The sequence below is a fragment of the Neovison vison genome, chromosome 10, assembly GCF_020171115.1.
Source record: "Neovison vison isolate M4711 chromosome 10, ASM_NN_V1, whole genome shotgun sequence".
Lineage (NCBI taxonomy): Eukaryota > Metazoa > Chordata > Mammalia > Carnivora > Mustelidae > Neogale > Neogale vison.
Window position 1 is genome coordinate 36,916,238 of NC_058100.1, and position 23,655 is coordinate 36,939,892.

General features: G+C 40.7%; 1 protein-coding gene across 2 annotated transcripts in view; it reads left to right on the forward strand.

Annotated features, from left to right (window-relative positions):
- FMN2 (formin 2) overlaps positions 1-23,655 on the forward strand; it is a 366,439-nt gene that overhangs the window by 136,216 nt on the left and 206,568 nt on the right. For both annotated transcript variants that reach the window (XM_044267009.1, XM_044267010.1), the window contains one exon: positions 22,740-22,827. In XM_044267009.1, the coding sequence (XP_044122944.1) occupies positions 22,740-22,827 (88 nt within the window). The remainder of the gene's footprint in view (positions 1-22,739; positions 22,828-23,655) is intronic.

Sequence of the window (23,655 nt, forward strand, 5' to 3'; positions counted from 1 at the left end):
TTTTTGTTTTTGGATTTCCCGTATAAGTGAAATTATATGGCATTGGTCCTTCTCTGACTGACTTATTTCATAATAACCGTAATTACCCTTAACATCATACCCTCTCTGTTCATCTGTCTTGTCTCAAATGACAAAAAACTTCATTATTTTTTCATGGCTGAGTAGTATTCCATCTCTCTCTCTCTCTCTCTCTCTCACACACACACACACACACACACACACACACCATGTCTTCTTTATCTTGCCTTTTTGATAATAGCCATTCTGTCCAGTGTGAGGTGCTATCTGCTGTGGTTCTGATTTGCATTTCCCTGATGATGAGTGATGTTGAGCATCTTTTCATGTGTCCTTTGGCCACCCGGATGTCTTTTTTTTTTTAAAGATTTTATTTATTTATTTGACAGAGAGAAATCACAAATAGATGGAGAGGCAGGCAGAGAGAGAGAGAGGGAGCAGGCTCCCTGCTGAGCAGAGAGTCCGACGCAGGGCTCGATCCCAGGACCCTGAGATCATGACCCGAGCCGAAGGCAGTGGCTTAACTCACTGAGCCACCCAGGCGTCCCCCGGATGTCTTTTTCAGAGAAATTTCTATGCAGGTCGTCTGCCCATTTGTAGATTGCACTCTTTGGTTTTTTTTTTTTTTAATTGAATTGTGTGTGTTCTTTATATGTCTTTTATAATTAAGTATCATTCGTAAATATCTTCTCCCATTCAGTAGGTTGCCTTTTTGTTTGGATTCCTAGAAATTCTTCTAGGAATTTCATGGTTTCAAGTCTCACATTTAGGTCTTTAAAGAGATTTTGAGTCTATTTTTGTGTGTGGTGTAAGAAAGACCTTCAGTTTCGTTGTTTTGTGTGCAGTTGTCCAGCTTTCCCAACACCATTTATTGAAGAGACTGTTTTTTTCCCCCCATCGTATAGTCTTACCTCTTGTATCATTGATTAATCAATCATATAAATGTCAGTTTATTTCTGGAGTCTTCATTCTATTCCATTGATCTGTGTGTCTTTTTTTGTGCCAGTACCATACTGTTTTTTAACTACTATAGACTTGTGGTGTAGTTTAAAATCAGGGAGAGTCATACTTCCAGTTTTCTGTTTCTTTCTCAGGATTGTTTTAGCTATTTGGGATCTTACGTGTTTCCATATAAATTTTTGGTTTATTTGTTCTAGTTCTTTGAAAAACACCATTGGTACTTTGAAGGGATTGCATTTAGTCTGTAGATTGCTTTGGGTAGTATGGACATTTTTACAATATTTTTTCTTGTCTATGAGTCTTTCCATTTATTTGTGTTGTCTTTAATTTCTTTCACCAATGTGTAATAATTTTCAGAGTATAGGTCTTTCTGTCCTTTGATTAAATTTATTTCTAGGTCTTTTATTCTGTTTGAAGCAATTAAAATGGGATTGTTTTCTTAATTTCTCTTTATGATAATTCCTTGTAGTATATAAAGTGCAACAGATCTATATATACATTTATTTTGTAACTTTACCGATTCATTTTTTAGTTCTGATAGTGTTTTGGTGGAGTCTTCAGAGTTTTCTATATATAGTATCATGTCATCTGCAAGTAGTGACAATTTTACTTTTTCAATTTGCATACTTTTTATTTCATACTATTTGTTTCTCTTTTGTCCGTTTGCTATGGCTTGGCTTTAAATACTGTGCTGAAATATAGTGACAGGAATGAGTCTAAGTTCTCTATGTTTCTTCCTTGGAGCATGTAAAATAATCTATTGATTTTTGTAATGACACAAGTCATTTGTAGGGATTAATGTAATGTCTTTATAAAGACTCATGCTAAGGTCCACGAGTACTTGACATTTAAAAAGATGTTACTTATTCTGAAAAACTCAGTACAGTTACCTTGGAGGGAATAGGACTTAGTTTCTCTGACTAAATGGGGGTAAAATGGAACTATTAAATTCCTCCTCTTTCTGTATTTTTAAACAAAGAGTCAGAAACAAGCAAAGATCTCAAAACACTGCACATTCATCTTCTCCCTACCTTGAAAGCTAAGTGGGCTGTTCCAATGATTCAGGAACTTTGGAAACAGGTTCCTGAGAACTATTGCAGTATCTGCAGATGACAATAGAAATATTTCATAGTTTCTTTAAAGCATGGGTGTATGTGAGTCAGCCTTTTAGATGGTTAAGAGAGAGGTGGGTAGGAATAAAATTGCACAGTGCATGAATTCATTTTTTTTCCTGGATTCTTTTATTGAAAAAATATTTTTTTAACTGCTTGATAGCAGTGATAATCAGCTCATTCCTTTCCATCCTTTCCAGTTAGCCAGCCCTTTAACCCACAGCTCAGCTGGTTTTCTATGGGGATAAAGCAAAAAATAAAATAAAAAAAATAAAGGCAGAAAAAATTCGAACAAATTATTGAATTTTTTTTGCATTAACAACCTCCTCAGGTGACACTCAACCCCCCTACCCTCGCCATGATTCTTACCCTGAAAGGAGGAGAAAAAGGTGAGGAGGGCCAGAGAAATTTTACACACTGGGCAGAACTTCTGTCGGAGAAGATCAAGGGTGTAGAGAACTTCCAGAAAAGGGGAAACCCATTGTAGAAGAAAGGGAAAGAGGCCTTGGAAGGGTGAGTGCACCTGAGCATTATTTGTGAAGATGCCAATTTGTGTCTCTTTAAGCCCAAATCCAGTCTGGGTCCGCATGTCTGTTTCTTTTGTACCACAGAGACATATGTCACAATTGTCCTAATTGTACGTCGGAGAATAATCACGTAACTTCCGCCTTAGGAGACGTATAAGACCTTTCTGTCGTTAGCAAAAAGATATGTGTGTAGCGGACTCTCCACAGATTAGGCATAATTAGAAAATCCTGTTGAGTCAGATGAGAATAATTCTTGTATTTCCTGTGATCCTGAGGAAACAAGAGGTTACTCTGCCGTATTTACTGGCTAGTTTTCTGGCCTTATGTTTTTATCAAATCAGGCATGTTTTATCAAAGCAATTGTACAAACTTGAATTCTTTTCTTTCTTGCCTTTACTTTTAGTTACTAGGTTTCTGACTTCCAGTTCAAAAATTGGAAGGGGAGTTGGGGGGCCTGGGTGGCTCAGTCATAAGCCTCTGCCTTCATCTCAGGTCATGGTCCCAGAGTCCTGGGATGGAGCCCCACATTGGGCTCTCTGCTCAGCCGGGAGCCTGCATCTCCCTCTGCTTGTGTTCTCTGTCTGCCAAATAAGTAAATAAAATTTATTTTATTTTATTTACTTTTATGAAATGTATTTTTTATTTTTATAAAAAAATTAATTTAGTTAAAACAAATTGGAAGGGGATATGAATAATGAATGATTTGACTGTTGTTCTATGAGAGGGTGACGGTAATTTAGTACCGTGAAAGTTTCTTTAGTTAAGACTCTGACTCCTGCCTTCTGCTCAGGTCATGACGTTAGGGTGCTGAGGTGGAGGCCTGCATCAGGCTCTGCACAGAGTCTGCTTAAATTTCTCTCTTCCTCTGCCCCTCCCCCGCTCCATTTCTTCTTCTTCCTCTCTAAAATATATAAATAAATCTTTTAAAATAAAAGAAATTAAATAAGTAAATCATTGGAATTGTTGAAGAAAGGGAAAATGTCCCTCAAAATGATGCCGTCAGAGAGAAGACTATGGGTCTATAAGGGCCACACATTGAAGCTTCTATTCCCTACATATGAACATGATTTATTTGCTCACTGACAAGTCAGTGTTTTATCACTCTTTTACTTCCAAACTCCAAGAGGTCTTTGGAAAATCAGCCAGTTGCTTTTGTCAGTATGTCGTTTCCAAAAATAAAGACTGTTCGATTTCAAGGAAGCTGGAAATGTGTCCTTCCACGGGGTGGGGTCAAATGTGACTTTCCCTCTTACATATCTTCTATGACACTGCTTAAAGCATCAGTGGATAGGGCCGGCAGTCGAGTTCGTCCCTCTGCAAGGGCCCGGAGCTAACGTCATTGCCCCTGGCTGAAGAACGGGAAGGAAGGCAGAATGCCGGAATAGGCCACAAACGGAAAAACAGCCACTGGAAAAATTAAACGTTTATTACATGATTCTACTCAATAAGTTCATGCTAGGTGGTCATTCATTTCCTGAATATTTGACTTCTTCACGATAACACTTTTAAAAATCTAAATTGATCTCTGGCATGTTGTTGTTAAACTACAAAGGAAGGGAACTATTTTGGCTTGCATTTGGTTTTCATATTTTGCCTGAAATTGAGTAATACAAAACAGAATTTTCAAATGGGGGTTTCGGTCAATAGTTTGCTTTTCAGCTAAGTTTGAAAAGTACATTTATTCCCATTATGTTTTCTCCGTCCTTACTTGCACACGATTACCCAGGATGCCGAGGGAGTTGTGGGGAAAATGAAGCAGGGTGTGAAATGCCTTGTCGAAAAGTGTGCTCTTTGTGTTGACGGTTTCCCCATTGTGCTGGGGAAGGGCTCGGAGGCAGACCTGGGCCGGATGGCCTGGACACTCACCCTGCTCTGAAACCCCATGGCTGTGTCACCAGCTCCGCAGTGTGGACAGTAATAGTCGCTGCTTTACTGGGTTCTTGTAGCAATTCCACGAATCGACAATGTAAAGTCCTTATCATATCCCAAGTAGTGGTCTCTCCATGCAGCCGCCATAAGATAATAATAAATGGTAAAAGGGTTTCAATAAGTCTTTTATTCATTTGGTTTGTCACTAACATTACTTTAACCTGTGTCACATCTGTGCCCTATCTTTGATTTATAATAATTAACATCACTCACTGATAGTATTAAAATAGGAAGCGAGGTGTTGATGTCTGTATTCTGTAGACCTATTTGATATCCGAGTATTTTTAGTAATATTATAAAGCATGTAGATGTACTCACATTTTCACATTTTTTTTTTTATGCTTTAATTCTAGGCTTAGCCTGTAAGAGTTCCCAGTGAGTTTTAAATGCTAAAAACACAAAGTTGTTAACATGTAATCTAAAACCAGATTTTTAGAAAGAATTTTGAAGAGAAAAATACAATTTCACAAGTCTGTGGAAACTATCAGATAGATGAAACATTGTTTTCTGACCACCAAGATTTTGAAATGGTGAAGGACCAGGTTAAAACTGTCTATGTCGGCAAAAGGCTATGTCTGGTCAAAGAACATATAAGAGAACATTGTGTGTGTGAGCATGTGTGTTTTTTTGTTTTGTTCTGCTTTGTTTTGTTTTAATTCAAGGAGTTTCAACATCTCTGTATGTTTTCTCTTGTTTAGGAAGTAAAGGGAGATGGGGATTTATGGTAGTTGGTTTTAATTAGAAAGGTACTTCATTTTAAGAGCATAGTATTATTTATTTCTATGTTTTATTTCATGTTACTATAATAGAAATGAAATATGAAATTGGGAAATGTAACTTATTAGAACAGACATTTTATTAAAACCTAATCTAATGTCAGTTTTCTCATTAATTTGTTTAGGATCACTTTAGATTGGGGTTTTTACTTTTTTCTAAAGATTTTATTTATTTTATTTATTTGTCAGAGAGAGAGAGAATGAGAGCGAGCACAGGCAGACAGAGTGGCAGGCAGGGTCAGAGGGAGAAGCAGGCTCCCTGCCGAGCAAGGAGCCCGATGTGGGACTCGATCCCAGGACGCCGGGATCATGACCCGAGCCGAAGGCAGCTGCTTAACCAACTGAGCCACCCAGGCGTCCCATAGATTGGGGTTTTTAAAATTATTGTTGCTGATTTTGTTTTGTTAGCCAAGATCATCCTGAAGGCTTCACTATAATCCAAGAAAGGGGAGGTTGAGATAATAAGGAATTTCTTTTTTTTTTTCCTCTTCCTTTTGTTACCTTTCCTTACCTCTCCTTTCCTCTCCCTTTATTTTTCTTCCCTTTCCTTTCCTTGCCCTTTCTCCCCTTTTTCTTTCCCTTTTCCCCCCTTTCTCCCACTCTCCCTCCCTCCCTCTTAGAGAGAGTGTGAGGGGTAGAAGGAAAGGGAGAGAGAATCTTTTTTTTTTTTTCAAGATTTTATTTATTTATTTGTCAGGGAGAGAGAGAGAGCCCAAGCAGAGGGAGAAGCAGGCTCCCTGCTGAGGAAGGAGCCCCATGTGGAACTTGATCTCAGGATCCTGGGATCATGATCTGAGCCCAAGGCAGACGCTTAATGACTGAGCCCCCCAGGCACCCTGAGAGAGAGGATCTTTAAGCAGGCTCCGCGCACAGCCTGGAGCCAGACACCAAGATCATGACCTGAGCAAAAATCAAGAGTCAGACCCTGAAGAGAGCCAACCCGGCACCCCAGGAATTGAGTTTCTAATTCTTTTAAAGTTATCCCTTTAACAAAATATATCAAAAACCCCAGGATTTTCCCTTGTTTTATTGTTAGTGGATTCTTGTGCTGTGTTTGGTGCTCTGCATGTCACAGGTGTTCTAAGGGGCGTGTGTGTGCCCGGCTGAAGGGGCCGAGCGCGGGAGGAACACGTGGGCTTCGGGGTCAGGCAGAGCCGAGTGGAAATTCCCGCCTGCCCCGCGCTGTTGTGGATCTTGGGCCAGTTTCACATTCTGAACGTTGCTTGCTTCTTCGGTGAATCAGTACCTACTAGTTACTGTTTTGGCAGATGCGATTTGAATGTGCTGTGTAGGGACCAAACTGTAAGGATGTTTAATGACTTATTCAGTTCAAATTTGTTGGGCCCAGGCCTGCGGCTCTGCTACTCTTCACCTGCCCGCGCTCTGGGGTGCGGGAGAGAAGAGGCAAACCCCTGAGTGGGGAGAGGTGTCTGATCGCAGAGGCCAGGGGGATTTCACTCGGGTTGAGAGCACCTTTCTCAAAACAGGGAGTGACACACAGTTCTTGCAGTTTATCAGATGATCTTTCTATAACATAGCCTTGCTGTTTTTAATGATGTGTTTTGTGTCCCACTTGATTTCTGATGCAGTGATCTCTAACGGGGTGGGAACGGCAGAGGGCGGTGTCCCGGATTGACAAACAGGGGAGATCCTGGTGGATCGGAGTTTTGATCTGGTGAGAAGATGTGCCACAGACTTCTTGCACTTACTTGAAGTTCACGCTTCCAATTCCTTGGGAATAGTGGGGGTTCGGAACAGGGACACTGGTGACAGGATCTTGGACTAAATGAGAATAAACGCAGGAACCAAAATAGTGAATCCGTGTAGTCGAGGGACCACGCTCAGATTCTATTAGAACCAGGAAACACAGCTTTTTACACTAAAATCTTAAATTTATATGGAGACCACCTAATGAGAGATGTTGCCAGACAGGGCTCTGCCTGGGAACCTTACCAAAGTCCAGAGCCATCAGTCTCCTCCCGAGGTTGACTCAAAGCAGGCGGCTCCCCGCCACACAGAAGCTTGACGCCTGCGCCCAGAGGCTCATCCCAGACTAAGTAAAGAAGCAGGTCGGCTCTGTCCCAAGAGACTGCTTTATTTTCAAGGTTGACTTCTAGATTCTTAATCAGAGGGATGCAGAGATCCCACCAATTAGCAGACTGTACCTGTTTTGTTTCCCAGATTGTGCTGAAGCTGCCCAGGTAGTCAGGCTTGTCGACCAACAAGATAGTCTGGAGATACCGCCTGGGCATGGTCAGTGTCAACGCCGGCTCTGGTCTGCAGCGCCTTGGAATGCTGTCGGAGCCTGCGAGGCCGGCCACCCTGCCGTGAGGCTTAACAGGAATCGGACTTGGAGAAGGTGGTAGTGTAAATAAGACGCGGACGAAAAAGTCCCTGATAACCTCTTGCTCTGCAGAATCCCATACAACATTCTTCACTTCTGAGTGCAGACTAGTCAGGATTTAAGATGTTTGCTGCTTTCTTGAAATAGGATCAGGCAGTGCAGAGAAGGCTTTTGGTACCTGATACTCATTGCCCGTGTCTTTCCAAAATAAGAAAACTGAGCCCGTATCAAAGTTAGGAGATGACCAACGGTGTATCTAAAGAACGCTTGGAGAAGCAGCACTCTGCACATTTGCTAGGGGGTGGGGATTAGGCCGTGTGGGGGTGGTTCTCTCAGTTCTAGAGTCTACCAAACTTTATTTGGTTTATTCCTTATGAGTTTCCATGATTGCTTGTCTTTTCTCTTGTTGGGATCAGCTCAAGTGCTTTACAACATTATGAAATATAACCGCTACTTATTGGGCTATTAACACCAACCCCTTGCCTTTGCTACATGTTTATACTTTAAAAATATTCCATGTTGCATACTTGATGGTCGTATGTGACTGGAATATTGCATCTGGATCATTAACTCTGTTCCGTCGATGGGGAGGTTGAGATGCACAGCTGCTGATCCAAGCAAAGACGTGGACTGAAGTTCAGATTTCTTGCCTCCATACCATTCAAATTGCTAGAAATTCTGAGTCTGGGAATTATGCTCTCAGCATCTCCTTCTATTCTTAAGCTTTTTGTTGAGTTTTCACTGTTTCGTATTTCTCATATTCTCTTGTTGCTTTCTCATTAGACTGTTCTTGGATGCTTTTTGCGTCTTTTGCTCCTTGAGTACTTTCCGTACCACTTGATACACTGCCCGGAGGGGCTCTTGGGTGGCTCAGGTCATGATCCTGGGGTCAAACCCCACGTCAGGCTCCCTGCTTGGTGGGAAACCTGCTTCAACGTCTCCCACACCCCCTGCTTGTGTTCCCTCTCTCACTGTTTGTTCCTCTCTCTCTGTCAAATAAATAAATAAAATCTTAAAAAGAAAAAAAAGATACACTGCCTTGTGGTCTAATATCTGTGTGAGAAACAACCATTTTTACATTCTATAATTCTGCTTTGGAATTTACCACTACCTAATCTCTGTAGTTGACTCTTCTTATCTTACCCTACTCAGAAGGATTTGCCTTATTGGATCTGGCCATTTATCCCTCTAATCTGATATCGGTTTCCAGCAGGGCCCTGCCAAAGCATTTCAGAAGAAAGCAATGCACTCTCCTTGGCTAAGAATTCGGAAACAAAACCCTTGCGGTGACTCTGCCTTTAGAATGCAAGCAAGTTACTTAGTTTCTTTAGTGTGTGATTTCAATAGATTTTAAGAAACTGCAACTTCAAGTTATCTGTTTGTTGGATATTGAATGTGTAGCATTTTGATGCTACAGTTATTAATTTCTATTATTTATGTCATGTGGAATACTAGAGGACATACCTACTTTTCTAAAAGTTCTGAATTAACTACAAATACCATTGTGGACTGATTAAATTATCATTGTAACATGGTTTTCGTTACATAATAAATACAGTTCTCATTGGCTTTCTACTGTGTCTTGACATGATTCTGTCAAATTACAGAAGTTCTTATTCAGTGTTGACTTGAGTTGTAGAAACACAATTAAATCAGCAAATTTTACTTTTAAAATATCCAGGCTGAAAAGTAAAAGCAATAGAATACGAATTCACTGAACATTATTATTAGCGTTAGTGCCCGGTATAACTCCCACAGCTAAATTGCATCATCACTAGCTGCAGAGTTTTTAAGAAAATGGAGATATTCCATGGCTTTGTCCTAGAGAGAAATGACTTTTCAAAGTGGAGAGGGGACCTCTGTTTAAGAAGCCGTCTAGGTCCTTCTGATGTATAGCTAAGGCTGAAAACTATTGTCTGAAGGTTATGGGGACTGGGGGTGCTTCTGAGGTCAGCAGAGTGGTTTAGACAAGGCCCGCTGACTCAGCAGGCCTGTGCTGAGCGCGTGCCCGTGGTGTATCCCTCCTTGCGGGAGGGACGGAAGCACACGATAGGCTAGCTTCCACCTGGAGGGCGGGATTGTAATGAGAATTATCCCAACAAGGACTTCCTGGTGTGTATATCCTAGTAGGAGAATGTACAGAATGTTCCAGAAGAGGGTCCCGAGTCAGCCCTGAGGAGACTTGTATGAGAGGTAGGAGGAGGTTCAGGAAGAGCATCCCAGGGGAGTGAAACTTGAACCTCCTGTCCAGGGAGTTGACTGACTTTGTCCTTTTGACAATAGAAATAAAAGCAGAAAAATAAAAGGCCATAAATGTCTGTTAAGAGGAATGGCATGGTGAAAGCAGCCTTTATAGGATGGTCTGAGAGCAAGACTGGGGTCCTAGAGGCAGAAACCCCCCTGCACCGTGTGAGTAGGTGAGAAGAACTTGCCCCGGGGGGGGGGGGTGGTCGAGGAGAGGACGGTCAGATAAGGAAACATCGGTGGACTGTGCTTGTGAGTGGACACGGAAGTGCAGAGAAATGGGTCAAAGGTCTCCGCAGCGGTGTCGGGCTGGTGGTGGCCCTGGCTGAGAGACAGGGTTGTGGAACAGAGCGGGGTCAACCCAGGGTGGTGACTTCCTCCCGCTTCTTGGTCTTCTGTGCGTTTGCCCCTGCATCTGCTGGAATGCCTGTACCTGACGAATGCCTTGGTTAAAATCCTGGTAGGGCTGTGTGCGCTGTGATCTCTGAAAGACGGAAAGTTCATCCGCCTCCTTACGGAAATGTCTGGGCAGGGAGTTGTCCAGGGAGGCAGGATGGCTCTGTTCCACCAGGTCGTCCAGGCACTGAATTCCAACCTCTGTCTTTGGTTCCTGGCCCCCGGGGTATATTGTGGCTGAAGTTGGCTTGTTCCCATAATTCTGTGTTTAAGCAGAATTGAAGAAGGAAAGAGCAAGTAGAGAGCAAAGAGATTCCTTTTTGAGGCTGTGCTGTTTTGTTCTCCACGTTCTGTTGTCTCTCCCTTGGTCACGTGGCCATACCTAGGTGTAAAGTAGGCCGTGAAGAATGCTGTGTTAGCTGACCAGCCATGTGACCACAAAAACTCAGAAGTTCTGCTGCTACATAATCAAGAGGATTTTGTGACATAAGTTCTTAAACATGGGACCTGCTGCAAAGGCCCTTACTTTTGTTGAATAAATGTGCTTAGTCATTTGGTCAGTGCTGAGTTGGAGAAAGAGGGGAGGCCTCCAAGCGGAAGAGCCCAGGCGGTAAATGAAGATACGGACCTATAGTCAGAGCTGGGAGCCGTCCATACAATACACACACACACACGTATATATATATATATATACATATACATATACATATAAATTTGTGAGGCTCTTCTAAAGACTGTGGATGAACTTTTTAGACTACAGAGAAAAGCAGTTAAAAAAATCAGCAAAAGGCCTTGCTGTGCTTGTAGGTTAGGTGGTAGGAAGTGGAGAGAGAATCCAGGGAAATAATTGGAGAAATAACCATCTAAAATATTGTTTCCTGAGGCAGGAAGAGAAACAGATGAAATGAGATTGTGGGAAGGATAAAAAACTAAGGAGGACAAAAATAAAAGACGTTGGGGCCAAGGCAAGCGTACGAGGGGAGAGAGCGGACTATTGGACAGAACGGGAATTTAGGCTAACCTTTGTAGCTTGCCAATGTTAAGCTCCATTTAGAGCCTCAGATCAAATGGGCCAGTCGACAGAGGGAATCTGGCCTGTCCTGGAAGGATGTTGTTTAGAAGACATACAGGAAAGGAAAGGTCCTGTCGAAAGTATGGAAATACGTGCATGAAACTGTTGCAGTTGTGTGTGCGAGATGATACTCTGCTGTATTGTTCCTTGCTACATTTCCGTGCTGAAATTGACACTTAAAGATCAGATACGATTTTTGTCAACAGTAAAAAGCAAACACCACATTATTTTAATTTCTCTAAATAGCTTCATTTAGGTTTTTTTATAATCAGCAAGTAGTGTGAACCGCATTTGATTAATCAGACAGTTCAGATAGTAGTCTGGTGGTGTTTTAATTCTCTGGAGTATAGTGTGGCGGAAAGAAGAATCTTCCTAAACTCACTCAGGGGCCTCATACTCTAGTATCTGTGTCACGTCATTCCCTTGAAGTGTACTTTCGACTAGTTTTGCTTATGCTATCTAACTGGGAACAAAGCCGACGTGTGGTTTTTTTTATTTTTTAATTTTTGTTTCTGTTTTTGTTTTAATGTACCCAGAAGTGAGGTCAAGAAAACAGCCAAGAAAACTTTGACACAGATGCCATCTTTAGCTTCCTTTTATTTTTGAACTTAATAAAAAGGAAATCTAAGTACAAGCTAAGTTGTTTAGTACTTTGTCTGAATTTGTTAGTTCTTATTGATCATTGATGCTCCAAAGAAATAGAACGTAAGCCACATATGCAATTTTCCGTTTTCTAGTAGCCATATTAAAAAAAAGTGTAGGGCGCCTGGGTGGCTCACTGGGTTGGGCCGCTGCCTTCAGCTCAGGTCATGATCTCAGGATCCTGAGATCGAGTCCCGCATCGGGCTCTCTGCTCGGCAGGGAGCCTGCTTCCTCCTCTCTCTCTCTGCCTGCCTCTCTGCCTACTTGTGATCTCTCTCTGTCAAATAAATAAATAAAATCTTTTAAAAAAAAGTGTAAAGAGACAGGCAAAATGAAATTCTTAAATAAAACAAAACAAAACACAGATCTTGAAGTCTGCTTATTTCAAGGGTCTGACTATCTAAATATGAGCTTGTTTGGTATTGGACAGCATGGTTCTAGAGAATTCATCAATAATCTTTCATTCTTTGCTTATTCTAATGTTGACATGAGTTTGTTGATAGCAGGTTGACCATTAAGGAGTTCATTAAGGATTTGTCCTTAATTTAACTGTGGGAGTTATACCGGGCACTAATGCTAATAATAATGTTCAGTGAATTAGTATTCTATTGCTTTTACTTTTCAGCTTGGGTATTTTAAAAGTAAAACAGCTAGATATTTTACCAGCAACATGGATTTATTTGGGTCTGCCTAGGGTGATGTGGGCAGAGGCAGCAAAGTAGAATCTTGTCCATCTGGGGGCCCTGGGGTCTTCCCGTCTCACTGTGAGTTCTGCGGCTGTCTTCACCCTGAGGCTGTAAGGAAAGGTACCAGAATTGCAAGTAGATTTTGAGTCCGTGCCTTCTTTATTCTGGCCTGCCTTCCGCAGTACCTTAGTCCATTCAGGCTGCTAAACCAATGTCGTAAACTTGGTGGCTAATGAACAACAGAGATTTATTTCTCACAGTTCTGGAGGGTGGGAAGTCCAAGTTCAAGGCACTGGCAGATTCAGTATCTGGGTTGGAGCCTTCTTCCCAATGGCTGTCTTTTCTCCATGTCTTCATGTGGCAGAAGGGATGAAGGGGCTCTTTAGTGCCCTTATAAAAGAGGCCCCAATCTGTTTGTTTGTTTGTTTAGTTACATTAGTCACCATACAGTACTTCATTAGTGTTTGATGTCACGTTCCATGATTCGTTGTTTGCATAGAACACCCAGTGCTCATTGCAGTACGTGCCCCCCCCCAATACATATCCTTGGACTAACCCATCCCTCCTCCCTCCTCCCCTCTGAAACCTCAGTTTGTTTCCTGGAGTCCAGAGTCTCTCAGGGTTCATCTCCCCATCTGATTCCCCCTCCCCTTTCATTTTTCCCTTCCTTCTCCTAATGTCCTCCACGCTGTTCCTTATGTTCCACATATGAGTGAAACCATATGGTCATTGTCTTTCTCTCTTGACTTGTTTCACTCAGCATAATCCCCTCCAGTTCCATCCATGTCGATGCAGATGGTAGGTGTTTATCCTTTCTGATGGCTGAGTAATGTTCCATTGTGCATATGAACCACATCATCTTTATCCATTCATCTGTTGAAGGGCATCTTGGTTCTTTCCACAGTTTGACTATTGTGGACATTGCTGCTATGAACATTGGGCTACAGGTGGCCCTTCTTTTCCCTATGTCTGTATCTTTGGGGTAAATATACAGTAGTGCAATTGCTGCATCATAGGGTAGCTTATTTTTAAATTTTTGAGGACCCTCCACACTGTTTTCCCAAGTGGTTGCACCAACTTGCATTCCCACCAACAGTGTAAGAGGGTTCCCCTTTCTCCACATCCTCGCCATCATGTTTTGTTTCCTGCCTTGTCAGTTTTTGCATTCTAACTGATTTAAGGTGGTATCTTGATGTGGTTTTGATTTGAATTTCCCTGATGGCTAATGATGTTGAGCATTTTTTCCATGTGTCTGTTAGCCATTTGTATGTCTTCTTTAGAGAAGTGCTGTCATGTCTTCTGCCCATCTTTTGACTCCATTATTTGTTCTTTGGATGTTGGTTTTGAGAAATTCTTCATAGATCTTGGATATCCCCCCTTTATCTGTAGTGTCATTTGCAAATATCTTCTCCTGTTCTGTGGGTTGCCTGTTAGCTTCATTGACTATTTCCTTTGCTGTACAGAAGCTTTTTATCTTGATGAAGTTCCAGAAGTTCATTTTTGCTTTTGTTTCCTTTGCCTTTGGAGATGTGTTTTGAAAAAAGTTGCTGTGGCTGATGTTGAAGAGGTTATTGCCTATGTTCTCCTCTAGGATTCTGATGGATTCCTGTCTCACATTGAAGTCTTTCATCCATTTAGAGTTTATGTTTGTGTGTGGTATAAGAAAATGGTTGAGTTTCATTCTTCTGTATGTAGCTGTCCAATTTTCCCAGCATCATTTATTGAAGAGACCACCTTTTTTTCCATTGGATATTTTTTCCTGCTTTGTCCAAGATTAGTTGACTGTGGAGTTGAGGGTCCATATCTGGGTTCTCTACTCTGCTCCACTGGTCTGCGTGTCTGTTTTTGTGCCAGTACCATGCTGTCTTGGTTTCACAGCTTTGTAATAGAGCTTAAAATCAGGCAACATGATACCCCCATCTTCGTTTTTCTTTTTCAACATTTCCTTGGTGATTTGGGGTCTTTTCTGGTTCCATACAAATTTTAGAATTGTTTGTTCCAGCTCTTTGAAAAATGCCAATGGTATTTTGATGCAGATGGCATTGAAAGTGTAGAGTGCTCTGGGCTGCATAGACATTTTCACAATGTTTATTCGTCTGATCCATGAGCATGGAATGTTTTTCCACCTTTTGGGGTCTTCTTCAATTTCTTTCCTGAGTGTCCTGTAGGCTCTAGAGTAGCCTGAACTAATCCCATTTTTTGAGGGTTTCACTCTATGACTAGTCACCACCCTGTGACTCCACATCCTGATACCATCACACTGGGCGTGGGGCTTCCACATAGATTTGGGGGACACAAATATTCAGTCTTTGGCACCAAAGTACTGGCCTTTGTCCACATGTTCCCATCTCAAGCTATTTTAGTGAAGGACCAGTTTTTAAATCCACAATCCAGTATGTTTTGATAACTTTTGTAAACTAAATATAAATGCATTACTACATAGATGAAATTAGAAGAACCCAAAGAAAGACGTACAAATCTAAATTCAACAGATAAAACATCACTCCATCATATTGCTATAAAATTGCTAATACTTGCTCTTCATTTCTGTACGTATCTATTTCTTACTGGGCGGGTAATACACAGGACTTGGCAGCAGCCTGTGATCTACATTTTGAGTGGATTACCCTTCTTTACATCTGCAATAATCCTCATATGAGCCTCTGTATAAAGCATGCCCTCTCTTTTTCAGATCAGGATAGGAGGATCCAAGTGATTTAGTAAGATGCTTGAGGATGTGGCAGTAAAGTAGCTGGAATTTTGACCCAGAGTTGCAGCTAATCCATAAGGAGTCTTCGTTAGAATTAGGGAAATGTATCCCTTCCCCTGGGTGGGCTGCACACCCCCGCCCCGGCATGCTTTCTGGAGCACAATGTCAGATATGATCCTGTCAGACTCACACATGCTCTCCCTACTTCCCTTTGCCAGGGTAGAAAGGGAAGGGAGTAAGCTGTGGGAAGAAGAGGTAAAGTGGAGACTCAGTCTTGTCTGTCATTTTACATTTTCATAGAATGATGGTTGAAGTTGAGAAAGAAAACAAAACAAGTTAGTGAAAATGAGTAGTTTTCAGAATTTCTAGTTGCAAGTTGTGCTCAATCTTAAGCTTTTGATGTACCTGTTTAATTAGCTTGTGCTATCCTGGGACTCCCGTTATTAGACATCTCTGTACAGTTAGCCGGGTAGCGGGTTTTCAAAATAACACAGGAACATTAATGTTTAACAATCTACAAGAATATGTGTGAATACATCCTTGGGTTTTTAAAAAAAATTTATTTATTTATTTATTTTTTATTTATTTATTTATTTATTTTTTAGATTTTATTAATTTAGTGGACAGAGAGAGCACAAGCGGGGGGAGTGGCAGACAGAGAGAGAGGAGAAGCAGATGCCCCACCAAGCAGGGAGCCCATTGCGAGACTCAATCCCAGGACCCTGGGATTATGACCTGAGCTGAAGGCAGACACTTAACTGACTGAGCCACCCACCTTCTTATCTTTGTTGCTTCCACCATCATCGTTCTACTATAAGTTTCTAATACTGGCTTAGTTTATAATTAAACGAAGAAATAAAAAAAAATAAATAAAAAAAAGTATGGACAGTGGAAATAGACCAAGGATGTCTCCTTGACACAGTAATTATTCAAGCCACAGATTAGTTAATGTTAATTTGAAACGCATTTTAGGTATGCAGCCTAATTATATTAACTATATTAGGGTTGTAAAAGTTTGACTGGGGCCACATGCACAGTTTTGTTCTCTTCCTGTGGCCTAAAACTGCACTGGTTAAAGCAGACATCCCATCAGTCATGTTGGATGCCTGGAAGAGAATTAAGGGAGAAGTCATTTGCATCTACTGGAAAACTACTCTGAACTAATAAAGACCCACATTTCTTAGGAAATCACATGAGAGGGTGGTGAGATTATTAATTCCTTTGTAGAGTTAAACTGAGTAATGAAAAGTTGACAGATATTTTATTTTTGAGAAACCATTTAAAGCGCTTCCCTAAGTATTTAAACTTTGTACAGCTCTTACAGTGTGAGTATACTTTTTTGCTGGGTTTATTCCCAAGAGTGTCAAGTGTATTCTGGATATCCACTACAGCTTTTTGAAGTCAGTGATGCTATTAATTTTTTAAATAAGGAAACTGAGGCTTTAGGATGTTGGAATAATTTTTCCAGAAAGCTCTCGCCAGACCTAGGAGTCAGAATCTGCATTTTTAAAAAAGATTCCAGATGATTCATGTGGCATATTAAAAGTTTGAGAAGTAATGATTTATTTTCCAGAGTCCATGTTCATAATCCCTACACAGTCCTGCTTCCTTGGGTTAATCTAAGACTAAAAGCTTTATTAAGAATATTAGGTGAATCTAATATGTGAATTATATAAATTCAAAATAATCCTTTTTTTCTGGTTGTATGTTCTAATTTTTATAGATTTTAAATTTGTTAATTCTGCATTTTCCATTTTTCTGAGATCAGTTTCTAAGAGTCAATTCTCTACTCTCTATTGCCTCTGTTGTGCCTGGATTCTAAGAATGTTCTAGTTTGATAGCTTCAGGTTCGTGTTATACAGGGTGTTTTTTAAAAGAAGGATCAATAATGATTATGCTTTATAACATAAAGGTTGAGTTACTCTAGGGAACTACAGAGTCAGTCCTTTTAGACATCTGTCCTTCCCTGTGTAGATGCCTTCTAGAAGGTGATGGGTAGTTATTATTCTTACCTATAATCTTTAAATGTAAAATATAGTTTGTAATAAGTTCACTTGCATTATAACAGAAAAAGTAAGTGAACAGTCTATGGGACACTTTATTTATTTTATTTTTTTTAATTGATGTATAGTTGACCCACGGTGTGAATTTCAGCTGTGCAGCACAGTGATTCAACATCATCCTAAGTTATGCTCTACCCAGCACAAGCATAGCCACCATCTGTCCACATACGTCACTATTATAGGGTCCTTGGCTGTATTCTCTGTGCTATACTTTTTTTTTTAATTTAATTTTTTTTGCAATTTATTTATTTTCAGAAAAACAGTATTCATTATTTTTTCACCACACCCAGTGCTCCATGCAAGCTGTGCCCTCTATAATACCCACCACCTGGTACCCCAACTACCCACCCCCCCGCCACTTCAAACCCCTCAGATTGTTTTTCAGAGTCCATAGTCTCTCACGCTATACTTTTTATTCCTATGTTTTATTCATTCCTTAATGGGAAGCCTGTTTCTCCCACTCCTCTTTACTCATTTTGCCCATCCTCTTACCTTCTTCTGCTCTGACAACCAATAATTGGTTCTCTGTGTTTATGGGTCTATTTCTCTTTTTTGTTTGTTTGTTCATGTATTTTCTTTTTTAGATTCCGTAGGTCAGTGAGATTGCGTGGCATTTGTCTTTCTATGTCTGATTTATTTCACGTAGCATAATAACCTATAGGTCCAACCATGTTGTCAAAAATATCAAGATTTCATTCTTTTTTATGGCTGTGTCATATCCCAGTGTCTGTATATACCATATCTCCTTTATCCATTCATCAGCCAGTGGACACGTGGCTTGCTTCCACATCTTGACTATTGTAAATAATGCTGCAGTAAACATTGGGGTGCATATGTCTTTTCAGATTGGTGCTTTCATTTCCTTTGGGTAAATATCCAGTAGTGGAATTACTAGATCATATGGTACTTCTATTTTTAATTTTTTAAGGAACCTCATTACTGTTTTCCGCAGTGGCTGCACCAATTTACATTCCCACCAACAGTCAGAAGTGTTCCTTTCTCTTCATATTCTCACCAGTACTTGTTACTTCTTGTCTTTTTCAGACTAGCTGTTCTGACTGATGTGAGGTGGTACCCCATTGTGGCTTTGATTTGCATTTCTTTGATGATGAGTGATGTTGAGCATCTTTTCATGTGTCTGTTGACCATCTGTATGTCTTCTTTGGAAAAATATTACTCAGGTTCTCTGCCCGTTTATTACTTGGGTAATTATTATTATGATGATTATTGGTATTGAGTTATATAAGTTCTTTTTATATTATTGGATATATCACTTGCCAACATCTCCCATTCAGTAGGTTACCTTTTCATTTTGTTGATGGTTTCCTTCATATGCAAAAGCTCTTTATTTTGGTGTAGTTCTAATCTGTTTTTGCTTTTGTTTCCTTTACCTGAGGAGACATATCTAGAAAAATGTTGCTAAAGCCCATGCCAAAGAGATTACTGCCTGTGTTGCTTTTCTGGGAGTTCTATGGTTTCAGGTCTCACATGTAGGTCTTTAATCCACTTTGAGTTTGTTTTTGTGTATGGTGTAAGAAACTTGTCTAGTTTCATTCTTCGGCTTGTAGCTGTCCAGTTTTTGCAGCACCATTTATGGAAGAGACTATCTTTACCCCACTGTATATTTTTATTCTCTTATGTTGTAGGTTAATTGATTATATAATTGTGGGCTTATTTCTGAGTTTTCTATTCTGTTACATTGATCTATGTGTTGTGCATACTGTTTTGATTATTATAGCTTTGTGGTATGTCTTGAAATCTGGGATTGTGATACCTCTACTTTTGTTGTTCTTTTCCAAGATTACTTTAGCTACTCATGGTCTTTTGTGGTTCCATACTAATTTTAGGACTATTCTAGTTTTGTGAAAAATTCTATTGGTATATTGATGAGGATTGCATTGAATCTGTAGATTTCCTTGGGTAGTACAGACATTTTAATAATATTAATTCTTCCAGTCTATACTGTGAGAACAATAACAAATTGATGAAAGAAATTGAAGGTGACACAAAGAAATGGAAGCATAGTTCATGGTCATGGGCTGGAAATCTGTACAGCCTTTTAAAATATTAACATGTAGGGGCGCCTGGGTACCTCATGTAGGTTTAAGCCTCTGCCTTCGGCTCAGGTCATGATCCCAGGGTCCCGGGATTGAGCCCCACATCGGGCTCTGTCCTCGGCTGGGAAACTGCTTCCCCCCTCTCTCTGCCTGCCTCTCTGCCTACTTGTGATCTCTCTCTGTGTCAAATAAATAAAATCTTTAAAAAAATGAAAAATAAAACACTAACATGTAAATATGAGCCACCCAGGTTTAACAAGCGAGGAAAGACATGCAAATATCACAGTCTTAGAGATGGTACTTGGGTATCAGTTTGGAGAATGGACAGAAGCTATGAGAGTCATCAGTGATTCTAGAGTCACTTAAAAGGTTTTTTGAAGTGCAGATTGAGGAACAATCTGACACCCACACTTTCTGGTTAGTAGGTTTGTGACAGGGCCCAAAATTTTGCATTTTTCGTAAGTACCCAGGTGACGATCATGCCCGCAGGTCCAGGGAGCACACTTTGAGAGCTACTGCACTAGATTTGGGAGGCTAGTTGGAAAAATTTCCCATTGATCTCCATAAGATAAAGCATAGAAATAAACGCTGACAACAGAGTTGAAGAGGAAGGGTGGGTTCCAAAAATTTGAAGGAGTTCTAACTGACAGAACTTGTTAGCAGACCACAGTACTCAGATGAAGTAGATTAAGAGTCTAGGCTGATTTCTAGATTTCTGACTTTAGTAGGTGGAGAACGGGGGCGCCATTATTTCAGCACATGGAAAAGGAGGAGAAGATGGATAGGTTTTGGGGTGGACCTGATGACGAGTTTGGTTTTAGACATGTCCAGTAGAGATTCATGTGCAGATATCTGTTAGGAAAGTAGGATACTGTAGAGTTGAAGATACAATTACAAGAATGAATTTATAAGTGCTGGCGTGTATGTCTATAGAGGAGAAATTATAGGTCATAAAGTGAACAGAATAAAGTGCTGAGAACAGAACTCTGAAATATGCCTGTGTTTAAGGTAAAATCAGAATAATTCACCTTGAAAAGGCCTGAGAAGGGCTGCCAGGAGCTGCGGAGTCAGGAGCATCTGGGAGAGTGTGATCAGCCTGTCGCACGGAAGAATGGTCCGTTGACATATGGGTACAGATCCATTCCCTTTTGTCAGAGCATCACGGATGGGACCCAGATGCTATCTACCTGAAGTTACAAAGTGTTTGTTTGTTTGTTTCTTTTTTTTTTTTTTAAAGATTTTATTTATTTATGTGACAGAGATTACAAGCAGGCAGAGAGGCAGGCAGAGAGAGGGGAGGAAGCAGGCTCCCCGTTGAGCAGAGAGCCCGATGTGGGGCTCGATCCCAGGACTCTGAGATCATGACCTGAGCTGAAGGCAGCGGCTTAACCCACTGAGCCACCCAGGCGCCCCTTCCTTCCTTCCTTCCTTCCTTCCTTCCTTCCTTTCTTTCTTTCTTTCTTTTTAAGATTTTATTTATTTATTTGACAGAGACAGAGATCACAAGTAGGAAGGGAGGCAGGCGGGGGTGGGGGCGGGGAGGCTCTGCTGAGCAGAGAGCCCGATTCGGGGCTTGATCCCAGGACCCTGGAATCATGACCTGAGCGGAAGGTAGAGGCTTAACCCGCTGAGCCACCCAGGGTCCCCTAGAAAGTGTTTCTGAGGTCAGAATACATGCCTTTTGTTTTTCTGATAATAAGTTTCTGTGCACTTCTGAAGAAGAGAACCGTATTGATAGAAATCCTTGGGGTATCAGTGGATTCATATTTAAGTTCTAATATTTTAGCTGAACTTTCATAAAATGTTTAAAGAGCAAGTTAAAGCGTGTGTGTGTGTGTGTGTGTGTGTGTGTATACCTTCTTTTGAGGAAGCACAGTCCCTTGTGGGGTGTCCTTTCTGCGAGAAGCTTGCAGAAATACGTGTGGGAGAGGTTGTGGTTGGCCCTTCTGAAGTGTTTGTCTTATTCTCCGCCCTCATCCTGGCTGGGGAACCAAGAATGCTAGTACTGTTATTAAGAATATTGTTTTACTCGGACTTAGTGTGACAGCTGGGCATGATTATTTTATTAGTTTACTGATTGGCCCAACCTAAACCAAAAAGAAAGACAAGGTCAACAAACGTGATAGATGTTCGGGCAGCTGTCACTTCTGATAATCTGACTGGAACCTTTTATTCCCCCTTTTCCTCCCCTGTTTTTTTTGAAGCTGACCTATAACAAAACCATGACAGTACATAGTACTTGCTGCCCTTTAGGACCTGCGATAATGGTTTAGAAGCAGGACTTATCGGTGCTGTGTCAGCGTCTGGAAAACATAGTTTAAGTGTGTATGTCCAATAGCAGGATGCCTACCTCTGTTTTAGGAAGACTTCTTGTGGGGTGTGGGATTGACTGACTTGTTAGAACTCTCTGGAAAGCCAGATTTGAGGTGAAGCAGACATAACCCTTTGAGTTTGCTGCTTGTTTTCCTCTATTAATTAGTTGGAAAGCTCTCCACAAAATGTCGGCCAAATGCAGAATGAGAGGGAGAATGAATGTTGGCAAAATGAGAGGGACTGCCAGGTGAACAGCTTTCTGAAGGACCAGAATCAAAGCGCGTTTTCCACTTTGTGCTCAGACAGGTCTGATGCAACAGATGCCCTGGGTGTAGACTTCACCTTCACCTGCTGACCAGAGTTTTAAGGGCCGACATCACGAAAGGGACTCTGAGAAACAAACTGAGGGCTTTGGAGGGGAGGACATGGGGGGCTGGGTGAGCCTGGTGGTGGGTATTAAGGAGGGTATGGATTGCATGGAGCACTGGGTGGGGTGCATAAACAATGATTTTGGAACACTGAAAAGAAATAAAATGGAAAAAAAATAAAGGCCTTCTGTGCTCAAAAAAACGGGGGGGGGGACACTTTTAAAATCTCGGGCTACAAATTATCAAATGTGTAATTGTTATTTCATAGAGACCAAACTACTTTCCTGAACTATTAGAAATTTTACGCACTGACAGTCTCAAAAGACTGGTAAAGAGCTTGCCATTGAGGTTCATGGGTGAAGACAGTTGATTTTGAAGGTGGAAGACATAAAACACAAAAGTTCTTTTCAGATCAGTTTTTGAATACTAGACTTTAAGCTGTACGTTGTTCATTTAGGATTAAAAAGGACATGTTATTGAGCATATCACAAATGAACATTTTCCTTTTTTCCTTACTTTGGGCAGGTGGTCAAGTTATTAAGCAACAAAAGATCACAAGCAGTTGGAATATTAATGTCTAGCCTTCATTTAGATATGAAAGATATACAACATGGTAAGTAGAAAAATAAAAATTGAGCTTTTAAATACCTAAATTTGGGCTGAAGGATGTGCGGTTTGGTGTTGAAGTTATTTTAGAGTTTTTGAGATTAGTATGTTTCTGTAAATGCTACCTGTGATGATCGTTTTTGGAGGGGTTACCAGTAACTTGACTTTTATGTTTCTATGTTTTGCTAAAAGCCTATTTCCCATGGGACATATTTAGTCTGCATTAATAAATAGTTCTCTTTTAATTCATCTGAAATACTGGTCCCACTGCGCTCTTTAGCTCATTAGACTATATCTGAGGTATTTAGTTCTGGATGCCATGTTCAAAGAGTGACTCAAAACCAGGAGTGATAGTGGGGTATGTCTCAGCCATTGGAAATACCTGAAGAGCGTGTACTGGAGAGATAAGTACATGGAAACTGGAATTGTAGGTGCTCAATGAGCTAGCATGAATTTTCTAACAGATTGGTTTCAACCAGGGAAGGAGTCACATGGATGCTTGTTACTATTTTAAGAATGTTCTTAGGATTAGAGACGTTGAGTAGTAGACTGGATTGCCATGCGTATTAACTAGATGAAAACTCAAGCGTTCAAGAGGCTGAGTGATCGTTTGTCGTGGATGTCTATAAAGCATTGGACAAATGAGGGGGCATGTTCTCTTCGTCTTCCTGTTCCGAGATACGATGAGATGCATAAAGAATCACAAAATCACATTTATTATGTATAACTACTTAGGGTGGAAAACCGTCCCTCTTCTTTCAGTTATTTGGATATTCGTATTTGGATAACATTCAGTTATTTAGTAACTGAATAATAATGGAATAACTATTAATTG